This window comes from Mobula hypostoma, chromosome 13 (genome assembly GCF_963921235.1).
Source record: "Mobula hypostoma chromosome 13, sMobHyp1.1, whole genome shotgun sequence".
In the NCBI taxonomy this organism is placed as follows: domain Eukaryota; kingdom Metazoa; phylum Chordata; class Chondrichthyes; order Myliobatiformes; family Myliobatidae; genus Mobula; species Mobula hypostoma.
Window position 1 is genome coordinate 86834023 of NC_086109.1, and position 23194 is coordinate 86857216.

Sequence of the window (23194 nt, forward strand, 5' to 3'; positions counted from 1 at the left end):
CATAATACCTTTTACCCGCAATAATTATAGAGTAGATCCCCAATTAAGTATATCAAAAAAACTGAAAATCATTGTCATTTCTGTAAAGTCATTGTACAGTTAACATGATGGTTATATTACTGGGCTAGTAATCCAGAGGCGTGGGAAAAAAATGATTCAGAAACTTGGGTTCAAATGGTGAAAATACTCAACAGGTCAGGCTGTGTCTATGGGAAAAGAAAACAACAAAAATTTCAGTTTGAAGAGGGGCCTCCGACTCATAACCTGTTAAGTATTTAAGACCGTAAAACCATAAGACATAGGAACAGATTTAAACTATTCGGTTCATCAGGTCTACTCCGCTATTCAATTATGGCTGATTTATTATTCCTCTCAACCCATACTCCTACCTTCCCGCTGTAACCTTTGATGCTTTTACTAATCAAGAATTTATCAGCCTCTGCTTTAAATATGCCTAATGACTTGACTTCCAAAGGAGTCTGTGGCAATGAAGTCACAGATTCACCACCCTCTGGCTAAAGAAATTCTTCCTCATCTCTGTTCTAAAGGGATGTCCTTGTATTCTGAGGCTGTGTCCTCTGGTCCTAGACTTCTGCACTATTGGAAACATACTCTTCACGTCCCCTTTATCCAGGCCTTCCAATATTTGATAGTATTTAGTGAAATCTCCCCTTATTTTTCTAAAGTCCAGTGAGTTTTTTGTATTTTGTTTCATATTTCAAACATCTGTAGATGTAAAAAAATTCTTGAGTTAAAATTACAGCAGCTGAGGAATTTAAATGCAGTTAATTAAAATTCTGAAATTTTATGAGCGCTTGTAACAGCAACAAAGCCACTGAATTGCCTTGAACTTAGAGAAGGAAACTTGGAGTCCTTAGTATGGCCAATATTAATTTCAGAGTGATTGTAATCTGTTTGCCACTTCCTGATCTAAGGAAATTCTGAGAATTCATTGTCCTGGTGCCCCTCCTACTCTCAGGGTCCACTCTCCTCTCCTATCAGGCTCTTTCTTCTCCAGCCCTTTACCTTCCCCACCTGTATGGCTTCACCTGTCACCTGGCTAGACTTCCTACCCCTACCACCAACTCTCTATTCAGGTGTCTTCCCCCTTTCTTTCCAGTCCTGAAGAAGTGCTTTGGCCCGAAACATCGACCGTTTATCCCTTGCCATAGATGTTGTGTGACCACCTGAGTTCCTCCAGCTTTTTGTGGAGTTGCTCTGAGAAATCATCTGGTTGCACTATGTCATGACAGGAAATATAGTCTGAAGCCATGTTGTCCATGTGACATTGATCTTGGTACTACAGAAAAAGCAGACTGTTCTGCACTGTTTGCAGAGACTTTACAATGTGGAGCAACTCTTGTACTACCAAGGATTTGGAACTGGAATTACAAACACAAGAGATTCTGCAGATGCTGGAAATACAGAGTAACATACCCACTCACCATGCTGGAGGAACTTAGCATGTTCTAGTAGTATCCATGGAAGGGAATAAACAGTTGATGTTTTGGGCTGAGATGTCAATGATTTATTCCCCTGAGTTCCTTCAGCAGTACGGAGAGTGAATGAGGCCTCACTCGGTCAGGATCAACCATGGATGTTGCACCCTACCTGTCCAGATATGCAAGCTTGGGCAATACAATTTGGAGAGCCAGCTGTTGCCCATGCAGCAGGCCCCGCCTCTCCACGCATCTGATGAACCCAAAGGAAGAGCAGAGGCCAATATAGCTTAGCACCAGCAGCGATTATGTTTAGGGTATAGATTTGGTAAATGCAAGCAAGCTTTTTCCATTGAGCAACACACATCAAAGTTGCTGGTGAACGCAGCAGGCCAGGCAGCATCTCTAGGAAGAAGTACAGTCGACGTTTCGGGCCGAGACCCTTCGTCAGGACTAACTGAAAGAAGAGCTAGTAAGAGATTTGAAAGTGGGAGGGAGAGGGGGAGATCCGAAATGATAGGAGAAAGCAGGAGGGGGAGGGATGGAGCCCTCCCACTTTCAAATCTCTTACTAGCTCTTCTTTCAGTTAGTCCTGACGAAGGGTCTCGGCCCGAAACGTCGACTGTACCTCTTCCTAGAGATGCTGCCTGGCCTGCTGCGTTCACCAGCAATTTTTGTGTGTGTTGCTTGAAATTCCAGCATCTGCAGATTTCCTCGTGTTTGCGTTTTTCCATTGAGGTTGGTTGAGACCAGACTTAGAGGTTCTGGGTTAAGTGTAAAGGGTGAAACGTTTAAGAGGAACATGACGGAGAATTTCTCCACTTAGAGGGTGCTGAGGGAGTGGAACGAGGTGCCAGCAGAGGTGCTGGATGTAGGTTTGACTTCAACATTTAAGAAAGGTTTGGGTAAGTACATGGATGGGAGGGGTATGGAGGCCTATGGTCCAAGGGCAAGTTGATGGGACAAGGGAGAATAATTTGGCATGCACTAGTTGGAGTGAAGGGCCTTCTTCTCTGCTGTCGTGCTCTATGACCCTCTCCATCTGGAGCTGGCACAGCCTTGAGGGGCTCAGTAGCCACCTGAGGAGCAGTAATTCACTGATTCCATGATGGTTTTGTCAGTGAACTGAAATTTCAAGATATGATTTTTGTATTAGGAGTTTTGGAGCTAAAGGTAAGGATCTAACGTGGTCCAACTGGATGTAGAAACAGGTTTGAGAAGCTGATTTGGCTACCTTCGTTTCCATGGCATTCAGTTGTCAAAAATCAAAAGAGATTCATTTCCCTCAGTGTCTCCCTAATAGCAAACCCATATATCTGGAACCAATGGAACTCGTCCATGGCCTCCTCTTATGCCAAAATGAGGCCATCCTCAGGGTGGAGAACCAACACCCATATCCATCTGGGTAGCCTCCAACCTGATGGCATGAATATTGATTTTTTTTTCTTCCGTTAAAATTCCTCCTCCTTCCCTCTCTCCTATGGTCCACTCTCTTCTCCTATCAGATTCCTTCTTCTCCAGAGCTTGATCTTCCCCACCCACCTGGTTCCACCTATCACCTCCCAGCTAGCTTCCTTCCCCTTTCCCCAACTTTTTGTTCTGGCCTCTTCCCCCTTCCTTTTGAGTCCGGAAGAAAGGCCTCAGCCCGAAACATAGACCGTTTATTCATTTCCACAGGTGCTGCCTGATCTGCTGAGTTCCTCCAGCATTTTGTGTGTGTGTGTGTGTGTTGCTCGGTAAATACCTTCCCCATTACAGCTGAAATGGAATACCTATGTTTTATCTCATTGCTAATGGGGGTTCATGACAGGGTATGAAAGTAACTAGTCGTCAAATTGGGAGTTTGCTCTGCACAGATTGACTGCCTTTTTCCTTGCGTCAGGGACTGTAATTCAAAAATACTTAATTGGCCATAAAAATCTTTGGCCTATCATGAGACTTTGGGGGGCGGGTGGCTACAGAAATCCATGTTTGCTTTTACATTTAAAGATGAGCTTTATTTGTTACATGTACATTAAACAGACATAGAAAGGGGTCATTTATACCAATGACCAACACAACACGATGCTGTGCTGGGGGCAGCCCACAAGTGCTGTGCTGTAACAACACAGCGTACCCACGAGTCACTCATCCTAACCGTACATCTTTAGAATGGGTGAGGAATCCGGAGCACCCATAGGAAACACATGTGATTATGGGGAGAATGTACAAACTCCTTACAGTCTGTACATTCAGTGGTGGGAACTAAACCCGTCAGTGATCACCGGTGTTGTAAAGCATCATGCTAACAGCTATGCAACCTTCTATTTTACAGAACCACCCTTAAATATTCCTCTTTGAGCATAACTATACTGCTATGAAGTGCTTTGGAAAGATATTGTTGCATTAGGTGTGTTACAGGGCATACAGGAGCAAGCTATATCAGCTGGTTGAGTGGTGTCTTAGCAACAACCTTGCACTCAACATCAGTACAGGAGTGTGCCACTTTAACGTCCATTCGGACAACGTCCGATCGCATATACGTCCGTAGTCCCGATCGGAGAACGTGCCGTAGCGGACGTAACCAATCTTGTGTATCACACGTCTCTTGAGTGTAGTAGCGTTATCTCTCTGTTTAATTTTCTTTCGAAAATATTACTGTAAAGTGCATCATGGCTTCCAAACGCAGCAAAACACTCCTAGTGATAGCAGCAGCAGGAGGCAAAGGAAAAGTATTGATTTGGAAGTGAAACAAAAGGTTGTTAAACAATATGAAGGTGGAAAACCAGTGAATGCTACTGCTCGGGATTTAGGCATGTCGCACTCGACAATCACGACGATCCTGAAAAACAAAGAAAAAATTCTCGCAGCTGTTAAAGGATCGGCCTCACTGATAACTACAAGGCTCATGAAAATGCAAGAGGGACCTATATCAGATATGGAGAAATTGCTAATGACATGGATTTAGTCAATACAGGTACACTACAGTATTTCATATAGGTTTGTTAAGTATATAATATGGTGCTCGCACAACGTCCAATTTCACAGAACGTATCGTGGATGCTAAGCGACGCATACCTGCAATACCAAAGAATTGATTGTGGACTTCAGAAAGGTTAAGATGAAGGAACACACTCCAGCTCTGGTAGATGTGTCAGAAGTGGAAAGAGTGAGCAATTACAAATTCCTTTATGTCAATGACATCTGAGGATCTGTCCTGAACCTAACGTATCGATGCAGCTATAAAGAAAGTAGCTATATTTCATTAGGAGTTTGAGGAGATTCGGTAAGTTATCGAAGACGCTCATAAGTTTCAACAGATGTTCTGTGGAGTGTATTTGAACTGGCTGTATCACCAGCTGGTATCGGGTGGGGGGAGCGGCTACTGCATAGGATCGAAGTAAGCTTCAGAGAATGGTAAAAGTAATCAGCTCCATCATGGGCACTAGCCTCTGTAGTATCCAGAACAACTTCAAGGAGCAATGCCTCAAAAAGGTGGCATCCATTATTAAGGACTCTGTCGCCCAGGTTTTGAATGCTACCTTCGGGCAGGAGGTACAGGAGCCTGAAGGCACACATTCAGTGATTCAGGAACTGCTCCTTCCCCTCTGCCATCCGATTTCAAAGGTTCGATGGTTCCATTTAGTATCAGAGAATGTATACAGTGTACAACCTGAAATTCTTGCTCTTCACAGACATCCACAAAAACAGAAGAGAACCCCAAAGAATGAATGATAGTAAAACATTAGAAGCCCAAAGCCCCCTCTCCCCCCTCCCACGCACAAGTAACAGCAAAGCATCAACCTTCCCCCAGTTATTTCAACAGGAAATAATGGACATTGAACTCACGATCACTACCTCACTACTTTTTTATTTCTATTTTTTATTTCATTGTACTGCTGCTGCAAAGTCAACAAATGTCACGACATATGCCGGTGATATTAAACCCAATTCTGATTCTCAGAGAAATGTAGTGTTGTGGTTGTTATGGAAATCTTCAGGGAACCTTCCCCATCAAGAAGGCCTCAAAGCCCTCCGCTACAGTCATAGTCATCGTCATACTTTATTGATCCTGGGGGAAATTGGTTTTCGTTACAGTTGCACCATAAATAATAAATAGTAATAGAACCATAAATAGTTAAATAGTGATATGTAAATTACGTCAGTAAATTATGAAGTAAGTCTAGGACCAGCCTATCGGCCCAAGGGAGGAGTTGTAAAGTTTGATGGCCACAGGCAGGAATGACTTCCTATGACGCTCTGTGTTGCATCTCGGAGGAATGAGTCTCTGGTTGAATGTACTCCTGTGCCCACCCAGTACATTATGTAGTGGATGGGAGACATTGACCAAGATGGCATGCAACTTGGACAGCATCCTCTTTTCAGACACCACTGTCAGAGAGTCCAGTTCCATCCCCACAACATCACTGGCCTTACGAATGCTTTCTGGACAACAGACCTCACCAGTTCCCCACCACCACTACCCTGCTCCAGTTGGCGGAACTGGTACTCACGCTTAATAACTTCTCTTTTGGCTCTTCCCACTTTCTTCAGACCAAGGGTGTAGCTATGGGCACTTGCATGGGCCCCAGCTATGCCTGCCTCTTCGATGGTTATGTGGAACAGTTCGTGCTCCACACCTATTCTGGTACTGCTCCCCAACTTTTCCTTCGCTACATTGACGACTACATTGGTGCTGCTTCCTGCACCCATGCTGAGCTTGTCAATTTCATCGACTTTACTTCAAACTTCCACCCAGGCCTCAAATTCACTTGGTCTATCTCGGACACTTCTCTCCCCTTTCTCGATCTCTCAGTCTCCGTCTCTGGAGACAGACTGTCCACTGACATCTTCTACAAGCCCACTGACTCTCATAACTACCTCAACTATACCTCTTCCCACCCTTCCACATGCAAAAATGCCATTCCCTATTCCCAGTTCCTCTGTTTCCGCCGCATCTGCTCCGAGGATGAGGCTCTCCATTCCAGGACATCTCAAATGTCCTCTTTCTTTAAGGATCGTGGTTTCCCTTCTGCCATCATCAATGATGCCCTCACCCGCATCTCCTCCATTTCCCGCACTTCCGCTTTCACCCGCCACCACAACAGGAACAGAGTTCCCCTTGTCCTCACCTACCACCCCACCAGCCTCCGGATCCAGCACATTATCCTCCGCAACTTCCGCCACCTTCAACAGGACCCCACCACCAAGCACATCTTTCCCTCTCCACCCCTCTGCGCTTTCCACAGGGATCGTTCCCTCTGCGACTCCCTGGTCCACACGTCCCTCCCCACGGATCTCCCACCCGCACTTATCCCTGTAAGCGTAAGTGCTACACCTGCCCCTACACCTCCTCTCTTGCCACCATTCAGGGCCCCAAACAGTCCTTCCAAGTGAGGCAACACTTCACTTGTGAGTCTGTTGGGGTCATCTATTGCATCCGGTGCTCCCGGTGCGGCCTCCTCTACATCAGTGAAACCCGACATAGATTGGGGGATCGCTTCGTCAAACACCTCCGCTCCATCCGCCACAACAGACAGGATCTCCCGGTTGCCACCCACTTCAACTCTGCTTCACATTCCCATTCGGATATGTCCATACCTGGCCTCCTCTACTGCCATGATGAGGCTAAACTCAGATTGGAAGAGCAACACCTCATATACCATCTAGGTAGTCTCCAGTCCCTTGGTATGAACATTGAATTCTCCAACTTCCAGTAATTCCCTCCCCCTCCCTTCCCCTAACCCTATTTCACTCTGCCCCCTCCCCCAGCTGCCTACTACCTCCCTCATGGTTCCGCCTCTTTCTACTACCCATTGTGTTTTCCCCTATTCTTTCTTCACCTTTCCTGCCTATCACCTCCCTGCTTCCCCTCCCCCACCCCTTTATCTTTCCCCTTACTGGTTTTTCACCTGGCACCTACCAGCCTTCTCCTTCCCACCCTCCCCCCACCTTCTTTATAGAGCCTCTGCCCCTTCCTCCTACAGTCCTGACGAAGGGTTCCGGCCCGAAACGTTGACTGATTGTTTCCATGGATGCTGCCTGACCTGCTGAGTTCCTCCAGCGTGTTGTGAGTGTTGCTTTGACCTCAGCATCTGCAGGGTATTTTGTGTTCAGGGAATGAATGCATTCCTGTTGAGTGTCAGGTGGATGGACAGTTAAAAACCACTCAGTATAGTTCCAGGACAATCATTCTTGTATTCCATAAGCCTTAAACAACTCATTGATCTTGGTTAATGAGTAAATTTGCATGCTGAGAATACTGATATGTCGCTTTATCAAGAATAAGCATCTACTATCTGAAGCAGATGGCACAAAAAGGAAAATTAAGTATTTTACTTCACAATAGAAACAAGGGTTTTTTTTTGCTAAGATTTCACACAGCTGCAATTTAATATAAAATGGCTCATTAATTTTCTGATTACTGTGAAAATAATTTTAGAATATCGGGGCTCTGAGACAATGTGACAGTAAGGAGAGGCCCAGATGTCCAAGTATAATGATTAAAATTTCAGCTGTGGATAAAAATAGAAACAAAAGTAAGATTTTGCTTCCTACTTCCAATTAATTCAGTGAAACCAGCCCCACTGTCTGATACTCTTTATTCTATTTTAAACAGATTGGAGGTTAAGTTCAAGGGACAAAATGAAATTATACAAAGATTCAAACTGTTTCATGGAGACACAGGAGACTGCAGATGCCGGAATCTGAAACAACAATCTGCTGGAGGAATTCAGTGGGTCAAGCAACATCTGCTTGGGGTGGGTGGGTTTGAAACCTATTGAATATTAAAAGGCCTAGATAGAGTGGACATGGAGAGGGTGTTTCCTAGAGGGAGAGTCTCTGATCATGGGGCACAGCCACAGAGTACAAGGATGACCCTTTAGAACAGACATGAGGCGGGATTTCTTTAGCCGGAGGGTGATGAATCTGTGGAATTCATTGCCACAGACAACCGAGGAGGCTAAGTCATTGGATATAATTAAAGCAGGAGTTCCGAACCTGGGGCTCCTTGGACCACTCAGTTAACGGTAAGGCTCCATGTCATAAAAAGGTTGGGAGCCCCTGACTTAAAGCGTAGGTTGATAGTTTCTTGATTAGTAAGGGCATCAAAAGTTACTGGGAGAAGGCAAGAGAATAGGTTGAAAGGGAAACTAAATCAGCCATGATGGAATTGTAGAACAGAATGGGTTGAATGACCTCATTCTGCTCCTATACCTCATGATGTTATGGTCTCATAGGGTGGGGACAAAATATTGACATTTCAGGTCAAAACCCTGCATCTTTCTGATCCGAAGCCTCGACATTAACTGTTGCCGCACGAGCTGCTGAGTTGCTCCAGCAAATTGGTTGTTGCTTTAAACCACCAGACTTCATGCAAATCCTCTCCGGCTCTGTTCTGTAGATAGATGAAGGCATACAGGGGTTGGCACGGTAGTGTTTGTGGTTAGTCTAATGCTTTACAGCGCCAGTGATTGCGATCGGGGTTCAGATCACGACGCTGAGTTCGACGTTCTCTCCCGGATTGTGTGGGTTTCCTCCGGGTGCTCCGGTTTCCTCCCATGTTCCGAAGACATACGGTTTAGGGTTAGTAAGTTGTGGGCATGCTCTGTCAGTGCCGGAATCCTGGTGCCACTGGCAAGCTACGCCCAGCCCAATCCCCAGACTATGTTAGTCGTTGACGCAAATGACGCATTTCACTGTATGTTTCGACGTACACGTGACAAATACAGCTAAAACTAAACTTTTATTTAAAACAAGCTAGTTTACATCATGTGGAGGAGCAGCTGTCACTGGTAGATATTTAATGTGCCAGTAGAAACCATCTTTTATGAATTAGCTACTCCAGGTCGTTTCAGCCCATGTAAGGTGTTACCTACACAGGCTCTAGAAGAGTATTTATTCAAACTGGCTACATTTTACCTACTCCCTACGGTGCAATTTCTTTTCCTCTCATTCTCGTGCATCAGAGTCTAGGTCTCGATGGACTCCAAGCAAGGCTTATAAATTAGCAGATCGATCAGCTGGTTGAGTTAATTGCAACAACAACCTTGCACTCAACATCAGTAAGACCAAAGAAATGATTGTGGATTTCAGGAACGGGAAGTCGAGAGAAATTACACCGGCCCTCGGGGCGGGCGGGAATCAGTGGTGGAAAGGGTGAGCAGCTTCAAGTTCCTGGGTATCAACATCTCAAGGATATATCCACCATTTTAATGCAACGATGAAGAGGGTATGCGAGCGGCTGTACTTCATTAGGAGTTTGAGGAAATTTGATAAGTCACCAAAGGTTTTAGCAACTTTCCACAAATGCACCGTGCAGGGCTTTCGAACAGGTCGTGTCACCATCTGGTACGGAGGGGCCACTGCACAGGGTAGAAAAAAGCTGCAGATAGTTGTAAGCTCATCTAGCTGTACCATGAGTGCTGGCCTCCCCATCATGGAGGACATCTTCAACAGGCAGTGCTTCCCCCCCTCCCTGACCTCTTTCCATCAGGAAGGATCCCCATCACCCAGGACATTCCCTCTTCTCATTGCTACCATTGGAGAGAAGGTATAGGAGCCTGAAGCCTGAAGCCACACTTCTTCCCCTCCACCATCAGATTTCTGAACAGACAATGAACCAATCTATGAACCCTACTTCAGTACTTTTCACTTCTTATTTAACATACATTTACAGTACGGGGTGAAAGTCTTCAGCATATTTATAGCTAGGGTGTCTGCGTCTTTTGCACAGTACTGTATGGTCAATGTGGTGCGGAAAGTGTGTTTGTAAATCTGATGGAAAGAAAAGATGTTGGGAATGGCGAGGGTGGAGTGCCCTGGAAGGGATATGGGGCAGGTGGCAGAGAGGGAGTGCCAAGGGCAAGGGGCAGTGCAGGTACAGACACACCCCGTCCTGGCAAGGTCATTTGATTCCAAACAATTGGTTTATTGATAACTGCAGCAAGTCTCTGTGGTGCTCCCTACTCCCTCTCTCCCTCCCCTTTTCCCAGCCATGATTCCCCCACCTCTGACCCCTTCCCACTCTCAGTCCACAATAGAGACCCAGATCAGAATCAGGTTTATCATCACTCACATATGTCATGAAATTTGATTTTTTTTTGCAGTAGCAGTACAGTGCAATAACATAAAATTACTACAGTACTGTGCGGAGGTCTTAGGCACCCTAGCTATATGTATACCTAAGACTTTTGCACAATTATATATATATATATATATATATATAGTAATTTATAAAGCATTTTATGTATTGTTCTGTATTGCTGCCACAGTCAGCAAATTTCACCACACTTGTCAGTGATTCCAATTTTTGTTCGGATGCTGAATTGATAAGCAGAGGAGACAACGCTGCCTTGCAGGCTGTGAGGCTCGTTCCAACCACCGTACTTGATGTTAATGTGCATTCACTTACCACACTAGAACAGCCAGCGAAGCACGAGGACAAGTAGGTAACTCCATCTGACCCACAGACTGGATTGTAAGCTGTTGTCTTGCAATTGCAGTCGCTGTTGCAAGGAGCGTAAGGGTCCAGATCTGCGTCTGACACGGTACTGCAAAGGAAAGCAGAGAAATGTCATGTCTGTCCTCTGTACGTTGGTCTCGACATTCAAGTTGTGCACCCTCCAATGTGAGTTAGGAAGGAAATGTCCTTGTAATCCACACTGTCTGCTGGCTTCCCCTCACCCTCACCTACTGAAGAACCCAATTTTATATTTTCATGCTTAGAGTTTAAATCCCATTAAGTAAGCTCCTCCAGAGAACTCTATTCTTTTTTGCCTTGTTCAGTGTCCCCACCATTTGTGGTCTTACCTTGAGGTATCTACGCCTCGACCTATAGAGCTTCCTCTGCCTTCCTCTTCCCCTTTAGTACCCACTCTGCTGACCAAACACAGGACAAACTTCCTAATTCTCGGCTCTGTACCCACATGGGATTAGTGTAGATGGGCATTACAGCTGGCATGGATGAGGGGGGGCTGTAACGTACTGTTTCTATGCCGTACATTTCGATGTATCAGTGTTTTTGTCTTCTGCAGCCCTTCACAATACCAAGGGCAGTCTTTCCACATGAGGCTGTATGTAAATCCAGTTGTTGACAAGGTGACAGGATAGATCAGGAGAGGTTAAACTCATCACGTAATCTCTAATTTGTTTACTAAATAATCCCCCTTTAACTGTTACTCTTCACCCCGTTCCCCCGTTAGAAATGCTCACCATTTTATCGGTAACATACTTATCCTGCATCTCACTTAAATGAACAAACATACAACCGGAGACCAAATCCTTCTCCCGATAAATGAACGATCCAACCTTACATGTACTAATATCATTGTAAGCCTTATCACTGAATATCAGGAGTTTGATTACTAACTGGTATTTGATTGTTGAATCCCACATCATTTGCATTCCTCACACTATAATCAATTGATAATTCACCTCTTTGCAAGGAGGGTTTAAATTTATACAACGTAAGTTCCTTGCAGCGTTGTTTGTTTTTAATTCTGTTTAATATAACATTAATGCATTCATTGTACTTGATCCCTATCAATACCATGCATGGGTGAATCTCCCAGGCTGATTTATACAAGGTGGAAATGCCCCTCTTAACCATTTTTTGGCCTGGGGTGCTGTTGTGATCAATATGTGCCCCCTCCCGACCCCGCTCATTTTCTCTTCTCTTCCCGTCTATCAGGCAGAAGATACAGAAGCTCATAGCACCAGATTCAAGGACAGCTTCAATCCCACTGCTATAAACATCTTAAATAATAAAGATGAACTCCTGATCTCTCAAACTACCACATCAAGGCAAGTGCAATGTTAGCATTCATTTCAAGACGTCTAGAATACAAGAGCAGGGATGTGATGCTAGGGCTTTATAAGGCACTGGTAAGGCTTCATCCTGAGTATTATGAACAGTTTTGGGCTCCTCATCTAAGAGAAGATGTGCTGGCATTGGCAAGGGTTCAGAGGAGGTTCACAAGGATGATTCTGGGAAAGAAAGGGTTATCATACGAGGAACGTTTGATGTCTGGGTCTGTACTTGCTGGAACTTAGAAGGAAGGGGAGGTATCTCATTGAAAGCTTTCAAATGCCTCAGTTTCATTCAATTTCCCTTTCATAAACCCATATTCCAAACAAACATGCTTTCACAATAACAGTCCATAATAATTTCACAGTTCTATAAGTTTCAGTTTTTTGGGTGGCTCTCTGTTTCTTTAAGGATAGCACCTCTGGACCTGTGGAGTAGCATCAGGTGCCTTGTCAATGATAACATTCTCGTTGTGCCTCTAGACCTGTGGAGTGGCTTTGGGTTTGGTAGGTGTCTTGTCTAAGACAACATTCTCGGTTTCCTGTATTACATTGCTGTCAGTGACACGATAATCACAGAGGTATGTTCAGTGACTGTAATGTGACCGTCTTGTTGGATGCAGTTGACTCAGGTGTGTTCTTTGGTTGAGCATCCAGTATCTGGTCCACACAAAGTCTCCATGTCTGATCTCCAACATCCACTGTGTACATCAGTGGTCCAGTTCTTGTAGCTATCGCACCGGGCCCACTCGTCCTTGGTAATCACGCGCTAGGACTTCCTGTCCAATTTCAAAGTTCCCTGCTGTTTCACTCAGCAACTGCCTGAACTGTTTATTCTGTGCTTCACTCCAGAGGTCTGGTTTTAGGAGGTCTATGCAAGATCTCAGATTCCTGTTCATGAAGAGCATTGCAGGTGTTTGATTTGTCATCACATGAATAGAGTTCCAATACACAAAGAGGAAGCTGTCCACCACGTGTGTAGAGAAAAGTCCTCCTTGTCCATCACATTAAGGGACTTCTTGAAGGTTTGGGTAAACCTTTCAGCTAACAGATTTGCTGCTGGGAAATGTCTGCTTCCATTTTTTTTTCATGAACAGTCGGAATTCTTCTGATGTGTACTTTGGTCCGTTGTCACTCACAATTTGTTCTGGGAAGCCATTTCTGGGGAAGATAGTTCTCAGAACGGAAACAGTCTTTTCTGAGGTGGTTGACTACACCGGTATAACCTCTGGCCACTTGAATGAGCATCCACAGCAACCAGAAACATGGAGTCCATGACAATCTGTACTCTTTGCCAGTTGATGACGGCCACTCCCGTGGGTGTAACACTGCCTGTGGAGTGCATTTTGAACTTTTTGGCATCCTAAACAGCTTTTGGTCAAGTATTTGATCTGTTTATCTACTCCCTTCACAAACACCTTCTCATCAGGATTAAGCAGCTGGGACAGCCTCTGGATAGTGCTAACATTTGGGCTGCAGTTGCCTGTTGATGCCGCACTGAGAGCTTTGATTGAGTGCCAGTCTAGTTGGATACTTTTTTAACTATTCACATCTGAAAAGTGTGGGCCCTCCACTTTTCAATACATAAAGCTCCAACTGTTGTGTTTGGCCTCCACACATCACAATTACCTTCAGTTTCCTTTTGGGAGACACTTTTTCACCTGTGCAAGTCTTGAGCGTCACTGAGCTTTTCTCTAATGGTGTCTTAGAAAACAGTCTGTTGTAGTCAGCCTCTGGAATTACGGGCAAAACTGTCTCTGTATCCAGCTGCATTTTCAGTTTTACACCAGACACATCTATTGTGATCCAGATGATGTTTTGATCTGATGCAGTTATACTATGCGGTTCTAGGCATGACAGTTCACCTTTGTCAGACTCTATGTTGTTTGATTCTGTTTTACATTCAGTAACTTTATGCATTTGTTTAGTTTTGTGTTTCAGACTTTTCACTCAGATATGCTTTATGTCTGGCTTGCACGTTCTCTCTACGTCACTCTGTCTTTGACACTTTCTGCAGGCTTTTTCATTGAACCCACGGTCATTTGCATCATGGGAGGATTTGCCACATTGATAACATCTTTGGCTTTTTGCACCATTCAGAGATATTTTGTGGATTTCACATTCCAATCTCCTTTACTGTAATTCTGCTGCACCCTTTGTTGCAGTCTCTAATGATTTTGCAATGGTCAATGCTCGTTCTAAGGTTAGGTCTCTTTCTGCAGATAGCCTCTTTCGAGTGCTTTGAGTATGCATGCCACATACAAGCCTGACCCTTAATGCATCAGAAAGTCCATCTCTAAAGTCACAATACTGGGAAAGTTTGCACAGTTCTGCACTGTATTCAGAAAGGCTTTCATCTTTTGACTGGTTCCTTTTATAAGATCTAAATCTCTCAGCTATTACCAGTGGTTTAGGGCTCAAGTGATTTTGTGAAATTGTAACAATTTCATTGGACGTCTCGCTTGCTGGCTTTTCAGGGGTTACTAGGTTGCGTAAGTAACTGTACTTTCTTGGGCCCATTAAGCTAAGAAGTTTAGGGGCTTTCTATTGCTCCTCTACATTGTTTCCATTACAATACAGCTCAACCCTCTTGATATATGCCTCCCGGCCTTCGTTAGCGCTATCAAATTCGTCAACATACCCGACTGAAGCCATTGCAAGTTATTTTCACTTTAAATTCAGCGCGTCTTTCACTGTTACTATGCACTGCACTCACAACTTTGTTAGCGTCAATGACGGCCATCTCGTGCGTTTAATTCTTGCTGTTTCAGTGCAGTTGGCGATATTCTCTGACATTCAGGTTCCTACTCATCGCCAATTTGTTGTGTCTGTGCACATCTACATATCAATTAAATAAAAGCACGCACGCGGGGGATGGCTTTATCTGGTGTGTTCACATTGTAGTGAGTGAGAGAGAGAGAGAGATGTGCATGCATAGACAACAGTTCAATTCGTTGTGCTAAGGCGGGGCGGTGGGGGCATTGCTCTAAAAGAAATAGATCCATACATTACAAATACTTCCAAACATGTTTCCAAATAATTCTCCTGCAAACAAGTCACCTAGAAAAGAAATTTATTGCCTTCAAAATCCTCGGACACAGCACACTGGTTAGACAATTTGTACTCACGTGTTGCCATAAGGAACGGTGACTCCTGCTATGGGCCCCGTATCACATCCAAGGAAGAGGAAGGAAATATAGCATCCGGTGGAGATGAGGTTGACCAACATGGCCATCCTAACGGCTCCAAGGGCTGTCAGGCTGAGCTTCTTCACCAGCAGGCCTCCAAGGAAGATTCCCAGGCACGCACAGGGAATGGCTGTCATTCCTGTGGATAGAGGGGAGAATGCTTGCTACGGTTCTCTTGTGCCACAAGAGAATGAGGCCACTCACAGGGAGGAGCAACACCTCATACTCTGCTTAGGTAGGCATGATCATCGATTTTCTCCTTTCGGTAAGTTTTTTTTCCCTCCCTCCTTCCTTCTTCTCTTTCACTCTGCCCATCACCTTTCCCGGTCCCTCCTGCTTCTTTCCTTTCTCCTATTGTCCAAACTCCTCACCTATCAGATTGCTTCTTCTTCAGCCCTTTACCTTTCCCACCCACCTGGTTTCACTTATCACCTTCTAGCTAGCCTCCTTCCCCTTCCCCCACCACCTTTTTATTCTGGTATCTTTCCCCTTCCTTTCCAGGACCCGAAGAAGAGCCTCGGGCTGAAACGTTGACTGCTTATAGGCATCTGTTAGTCTTGAGACCATGGATTTGCCCCTTGGAAGGTTTCCAGGGCATAGGCCTGGGCAAGGTTGTATGGAAGACCGCCAGTTGCCCATGCTGCAAGTCTCCCCTCTCCACGCCACCAATGTTGTCCAAGGGAAGGGCATTAGGACCCATACAGCTTGGCACCAGTGTCGTCGCAGAGCAATGTGTCTTGCTCAAGGACACAACACACTGCCTCAGCTGAGACTTGAACTAGCAACCTTCAGATCACTAGACCGATACCTTAACCACTTGGCCACGCGACGACTGCTTATTCATTTCCATAGATGCAGGCTGACCCGCTGAGTTCCTCCAGCATTTTGTGGGTGCCGCTTACTACGGTTACCTGGACTTTGACGGAACCACACCTGAAGTATGAAGGCAGTCCTGGTCTCTTCTAAAGGAAGGGTATGCTTACCATGGAGAAAATGCAGAGAATGTTCACTAAACTAATTCCTGGAATGAAGAGACTGTCCTATCAGGAGAGAATGGGTCAACTAGGCTAGTATTCATTAGAGTTGAGAAGACTATTTATCCTATTTTATTTAGTGACACGGCATGGAAAATGCCCTTCCAGCCCTTCCAGCCACGCTTCCTAGCAACCTTTAATAACCCCGATTTAACCGCAAATTGATCACGGGACGACATGCAATGACACATTATCCTACATGGTAAGTCTTTGGACTGTGGAAGGAGACCAGAGAAAAGCCACACCTTCCACGGGGTGGACGTGCAGAAGGGGCCGGGACTGAACTCCAAACTCCAATGCCCCGAGCTGTAATTGCGTTGCGTGAACTGTGGCGCCTAAGAGGATATCAATGAGGCTGTCCGGGTGCAGTGATGACAGTCCCCCGGACTGTCTAGATGTAGGAGTTTCACATTCAAGGCACAGGGTTAGATATTTAAAACAGAGATGAAGATTAAGTTCTTCCCTTGAGGATGGGGAACTTGTGGAAATATCTGCCACTGGGGACTGAGAAGACCACAGAGCTGAATATTCTCTAAGAGTGGGTTACCAGATGTCTAGACACTGAAAGCATCACCAGGTATGCGGAGAGTGTATGTTGGTGGCATTGGGAATAGAGGATCAAACATGAGCTTGTTGAATGCTGGAGCAGAATTGATGGGCTGAATGGCCTACTCTTTATACCAGAGTGTAGAATCAATGCATTAGACATATTAGACATGTTATAAGGCATGAATTCACCTATAGTCACTTGCTCTAGATGTTTGATACAGTAACTTACACCAACGCAATCAGTATTGAAGTCAATGGAACGAAATTTCGGAAGTGAGAATGAGATGCCTTTGCTATTAAATTCTGTGTGAGCTGAAAGTGACGGGAACTAATTTTGTCTGCCTTTTGCAGGTGTTGTTCTGGATTTCCAGCATTCTCAGCATCTCTGGCGTTTATGAATCGGGAGCAGGGGTAGGGCACTTGACCCTTTGAATCTGCGGAGGCATTTAACTTGATTGTGGCTGATCCAATTGTAACGTCACTGCCATTGCCCCCGATCCTCGGTCACCATTCACCTCCTTACTTATCAGGTATCTCCCTACCTCTGCCTCAGAAATAGTCCATTTTCAATGCACAGGATCAAAAAAGGTCGCAGAGGGTTGTGGATACAGCCAGCTCCACCATGGGCACAAGTCCCCGCATCCCCTCTATCGACACTTTCAGAAGTTATTAACAGGACCCTGACTGTCTGGGACACGCCCTCTTCTCAATACTATCATCAGGGAGAATGTAGGAGTCTTTGAAGAAGAGAGTTCCAAAGATGGATGAAATTCAAGGAAAAAAAATCCACCATTCCATACTTCGAAACTTTGGCCACAGTACAGGCAGTCCCTAGGTTAGACAAGGGCTCTGTTCCTGGCAACTGTAGGTAAGCAGGTCACAAATATCCATCTCTGTAATAACCCACATTGTATCACACTACATACACTTCCTATAACTCTTTTATTTCATTGATTATTCACCCGAACACACCCCATAATTAAACAACTAGAATATATACTGTATCTAGTCATTAAAAAATGCCATGAAACATATTATCATTACCAGCTTGAAAAATGTTTAAAAATTTATGGGGGAATTTGCATTAAATCAGAATATGTAAATTAGATAATCTATTAACCCAGGATTTCCTGGGCAAGGCAGAGTCATCTGCATGCCCACTGTGCTCCCAGCAAGGAACCCTGGAGCACATCCTCAGCGACTGTGCAAGGGCACTTGGTGAGGGACGGTACAGGTGGAGGCATGATCAGGTCCTGGAGACCATCGCTGAAGCCGCCAGCGCAGGAGTTGAGTGGGCGAAGCGGTCCCGACCCTCCAAGCAGACCATTGCCTTTGTCAGAGCTGGGGAGCAGCCAATAGCTGCCAAAAGAACATCTGCAGGCATTCTGACCTCTGCAAGGGACTGGCAGCTGTTGGTGGACCTTGAAGGGCAGCTGAAGTTCCCCAACCATATCGCAGCCACCACCCTGCGACCAGACATTGCCCTTGTGTCTGAGTCTACTAAGCAAGAGGTGCTGCTGGAGCTGACAGTCCCATGGGAAGATAGCTTGGAGGAGGCCTTTGAAAGGAAGCTCTCCACATACACAGGACTGGTCAGCAACTGTCAGCAGGCTGGATAGAGAGTGAGGTGTCTCCCAGTGGAGGTTGGTTATGGGGGATTCATAACCCGTTCTTTAGTTACAGCCTTCAGCATTTTGGGCATCGAGGGAGAGAGGAAGAGGAGAGCCATCCACAGTACCACCGATGCGGCAGAGAGGGCCTCAAGATGGCTGCGGCTCAAAAGAGGGGAGCTATGGAGTCATAAGTAGCTAGCCATCTGGACACAAGCTGGGGTCTGATCAGCCCCGGCTGGGTCACCTGGAGGAGGTTGTATGATGTTGAAAGACCCGAAACACCCGATGATTCCAGGAACATCACTGAAGATGTGTCCAGAAGCATCAGTAGATGTAGGTACACAGCAGTAAAGGAAGTATCTTCTCTGCTTTCACCATGTCGGGACCTCTCAGGATCTGATCTGCTTGGTGCAGTTGGCATTTTCGCCGGTGGCCAGTTAAGATGGTGCCTGGGTGGGTCCTTATTCCACCAACCTGCTCAATCACGCCTGTCTGCTTCATTTGCCCCGAATGGTCAGATTATTTTTATTTATTCATTTATTTCGAGATCCAGCACGGTAACAGGCCATTCTGGCCCAATGGGCTACGTCACCCTGTTACACCCATATGACCAATTAACCTACGAAGCCATATGTCTTTGGAATGTGGGAGGAAACCAGAGCACTCGGAGGAAATCTATGCAGTCACAGGAGGATGTAGAAACCTTTTGCAGACAGCAGCGGAATTGAACCTGGGTCGCTGGTGGTATAACAGCATTACGCTACCATGCTACCCTTAGTAATTCGACCTTATCATCGTCCACCCTCTGTCACTATTTCCACTAATCCCTCCTCCGGCTGTCAGTCACCCTCCTAACCTGGATCTACGCATCACTTGTCAGCTTGGTTTTATTCATTTGTTTGGGTTTTTTTGGGGTATGTCACCAAAGACTCGAGCGAATTTCTACAGATGTACAGTGGAGAGCATTCTGACTGGTTGCAACACTGTCTGGTATGGAGGCTGCATCGAAAGGGCCTCAGGACTCGCACCACCAGGTTCAGGAACAGTTACTACCCCACAACCATCAGGCTCTCAAATAAAGGGAATAACTACAGTCACTTGCCCATCCATTGAGATGTTCCCACAACCAATGATCTCACCCTAAATTGTTATTTCATGTTCCCGTTACTTACTGCTATTTATTTATATTTGCATTTAGATTATGAAGACACGTAGTCCTCTTTTATTGTCATTTAGTAATGCATGCATTAATAAATGATGCAATATTTCCTCCGGTGTGATATCACAAAACACAGGACAGACCAAGACTGAAAAAACTAACAAAACCACATAATTATAACATCTAGTTTCAACAGTGCAACAATACCATAACTTGATGAAGAACAGTCCATGAGCACAATAAAAAGTTCAAAGTCTCTCAAATGTCCCACATCTCATGCAGACGGGAGAAGGAAGAAAACTCTCCCTGCCATGCCCGACCACAGTCCGACTCTGAGTCATCCGAAAACTTCGGGCCTCCGATCAGCTCTCCGACACCGAGTACCGAGCACCATCTCTATTCGAGCGATTCGACCTCAATCGCGGTTGCCAACAGCAGGCAAAACCGGGGATTTTGAGGCCTTCCCTCCGAAAGATTCACGATCGCGCAGTAACGACAGCAGCGAATGGGCGTTTCAGAAATTTCTCCAGATATTCCTTTGTGCTTTCATGTCTGTCTCCATTTGCACAGTTTGTTGTCTTCTGCACTCTAGTTGATCTTTCATTGATCCTGTTATAGTTACTATTCTATAGATTTGCTGAGTATGCCCACAGGAAAATGAATCTCAGGCATGTATATGGGTGACATATACGGACTCTGATAATAAAATTTACTTTGAACTTTGAGGCTGCAGAGGGCTGTAGACTTCACCAGCTCCATCACAGGCACAATCCCACTGAGGACACCTTCAAAATGCAAAGCCTCAAGAAGGCAGCGTCCATCATTAAGGACCCTCAGCATCCCAAAACATGCCTTCTTTTCACTACTGCCATTGGTGAGGAAGTACAGGAGTCTAGGAATAGCTTTTTCCCCTCTGCCATCCTATTTCTGAACAGCCCATGAACAGCTCCTCTTTTGCACTATTGATTAAGTTTTTAAAATGTATCTTATAGTTACTATTTACTGCATGTATTGCACAGTACTGCTGCCACAAACATGACAAATTTCACAACGTATGTTAGTGATACTAAACGTGGTTCTGCTTCCCCAGCCCTTCCCCTCACCTTTCACACTGGCTCTCTCCCCTCTATCTTGCAGTCCAGATTCAAAGTTCAAAGTAAAATTTATCATCAGAGTGCATACAAGTCACCATATACAACCCTGAAATTCTTTCTCCTGCAGGCATACTTAGCCAATCTGTAGAACAGTAACTGTAAACAGGATCAAAGAACAGCAAACTGAGCAATGCAGATATAAATAAGTAGCAATAAATAATGAGAGCATGAAATAACAAGATTAAAAAGTCCTCAAAGTGAGACCATCGGTTGTGGGAACACCAGAAATAGAATGAGTGTAGTTACCCTCTTTAGTTCAAAAGCTGCTAGTGACTGTTCTTGAACCTGGTGGTGCGAGTCCTGAGGCTCCTGTACCTTCTACCGGATGGCAGCAGTGAGAAAAGAGCGTGGCCTGGGTGGTGAGGATCTTTGCTGATGAATGCTGCTCTTCCATGACAACATTTTATGAAGATGTGCTCAATGGTTGGGAGGGTTTTACCATGATGTACTGTGCTGCATCCACTCCCTTTTGTAGGATTTTCTGCTCAAAGGCTTTGGTGTTCCCATACCAGGCCATAATGCAGCCAGTCAGTACACGTTCCACCACACATCTATAGATGTCTGTCACGGTTTTTGATGGCATGTCAAATCTCTGCCTAATCCTGAGGAAGTACAGGTTCTGTCGTGTTTTCTTTGCAATTACATTTACATGATGTGTCCCGGGCTGGTCCTCTGGGATAGTGACACCCAGGAATTTAAAGTTACTGACCCCCTCCACCTCTGATCCTCCGATCAGTACTAGCTCTTGGACCTCTGGTTTCCCTCTCCTGAAGTCCACAATCAGTTCTTTGGTCTTATTGACATTGAGTGAGAGGTTTCTGTTATTGCACCACTCAGGCAAGTTTTCAGTCCCCCTCCTGCATGCTGATTCATTACCACCTTTGATAGATGAAAGATCTCGACCCAAAACATCAACTGTCCGTTTCTCTCCATAGGTGCCGCCTGACCCACTGAGTTCCTGTACCAGATTCTAACACCCGCAGTCTTTTGCATCAGTTAACAACCGGTAGTAACTAGCTGCAAAACTTCTCTAATAGTCTACTGTCTACTTGCCCCTTACTTGAATCACAGTAATTATAAAGGGTTTAATATGATTGAACCCAGTCTGAACCTAGCTGGACATGAATATATGGGTTTGCTGGTTCACTGGGAAAGTAGGAGGCCCAATGCCTGCGAGTCTGCAAGTCCGGTGGAAGTGGTAGGCCTGGAGGGGGCCTGTCCTGGGTTTGGAGGATTGTCTCTGTGTTTGATTGGGTGGGTTGGTGGATGAGAAGGAGAAAAGGGGCTTTTTTTGCCTTTGTTTCTTTTTCGCTGCTGCTGTCCTGATGAACACCATGGGCCTGCTATGTTAGCGCTGGATTGTGTGGCGACTCTCGCAGCCCGTCCCCAGCACGTTGTTAGGTTGTGTTGGCCGTGAAAGCAAACGGCGCATTTCACTGTATGTTCTGATGTATGTGTGTTAAATAAATGTATCTGAATGTCAGTCTCCGGTAACGTGCCTCTTAGGGCCTCTGCCCCTTCCCTCTTCAGTCCTGACGAAGGGTTCCGGCCCGAAACGTTGACTGATCGTTTCCACGGATGCTGCCCGACCTGCTGAGTTCCTCCAGCGTGTTGTGAGTGTTGCTCTGGCAACATGCATCAGGAAGCGGGGGAAATCTTTCCTCAATATTTCCCTCTCAGTCAACATCTACAGTGACTGGGTCACTATAAGATCGTGGGATTGACGGTGGATGGGTTGGGTTTCTGATACAACTAAGGGAGGCGACAGATCACATCAACCCTCCGACTTTACCGCAACCTGGCACCGCGGGCATCTCCAAGGTTTGACTCACCCAGCAGCTGGTTGGCGGAGGAAGCCGAGAGGTTGAACTGCTGCTCGAGGTACTTGCCCAGGAAGGCAGCAAACCCAGCGACCACTGCAATCTCCATGCAGGCGGCGAGCACAATGCAGGTAAACACGGGGTTCGACAACAAGTGCTTGGTCACCTTCGGGATCACTGTAACACAAGCAAGGCCCTCAGCAGTGAGAAAACTGACAAACTGCGGATGCGGGGGAACCTGAAATTAAAAAATGTCGCCCGTCGTGCAGCATCTGTGGGGAAAGAGACTGTCTGGAACTGTCGAGGAGGCTTCACCCAAAAGTGGAGACCATTTAGCGGGGAGCGACAACTTATATTTTGTAGCTTCAAAACATTAAATTAATTCAATGGACGACACGTGTCTGAAATGTGAGTCTAACTTCGTGTTTTTACTTTAAGTGAGGCACGCGG

General features: G+C 45.5%; 1 protein-coding gene across 2 annotated transcripts in view; it reads right to left on the minus strand.

Moving 5' to 3' along the window:
* The window catches only part of slco3a1a (solute carrier organic anion transporter family member 3A1a), a 231223-nt gene that overhangs the window by 26874 nt on the left and 181155 nt on the right, over positions 1–23194 (minus strand). For both annotated transcript variants that reach the window (XM_063066548.1, XM_063066547.1), the window contains 3 exons: positions 22757–22921; positions 15356–15554; positions 10834–10972 (listed from right to left, as the gene is read on the minus strand). In XM_063066548.1, the coding sequence (XP_062922618.1) occupies positions 10834–10972; positions 15356–15554; positions 22757–22921 (503 nt within the window). The remainder of the gene's footprint in view (positions 1–10833; positions 10973–15355; positions 15555–22756; positions 22922–23194) is intronic.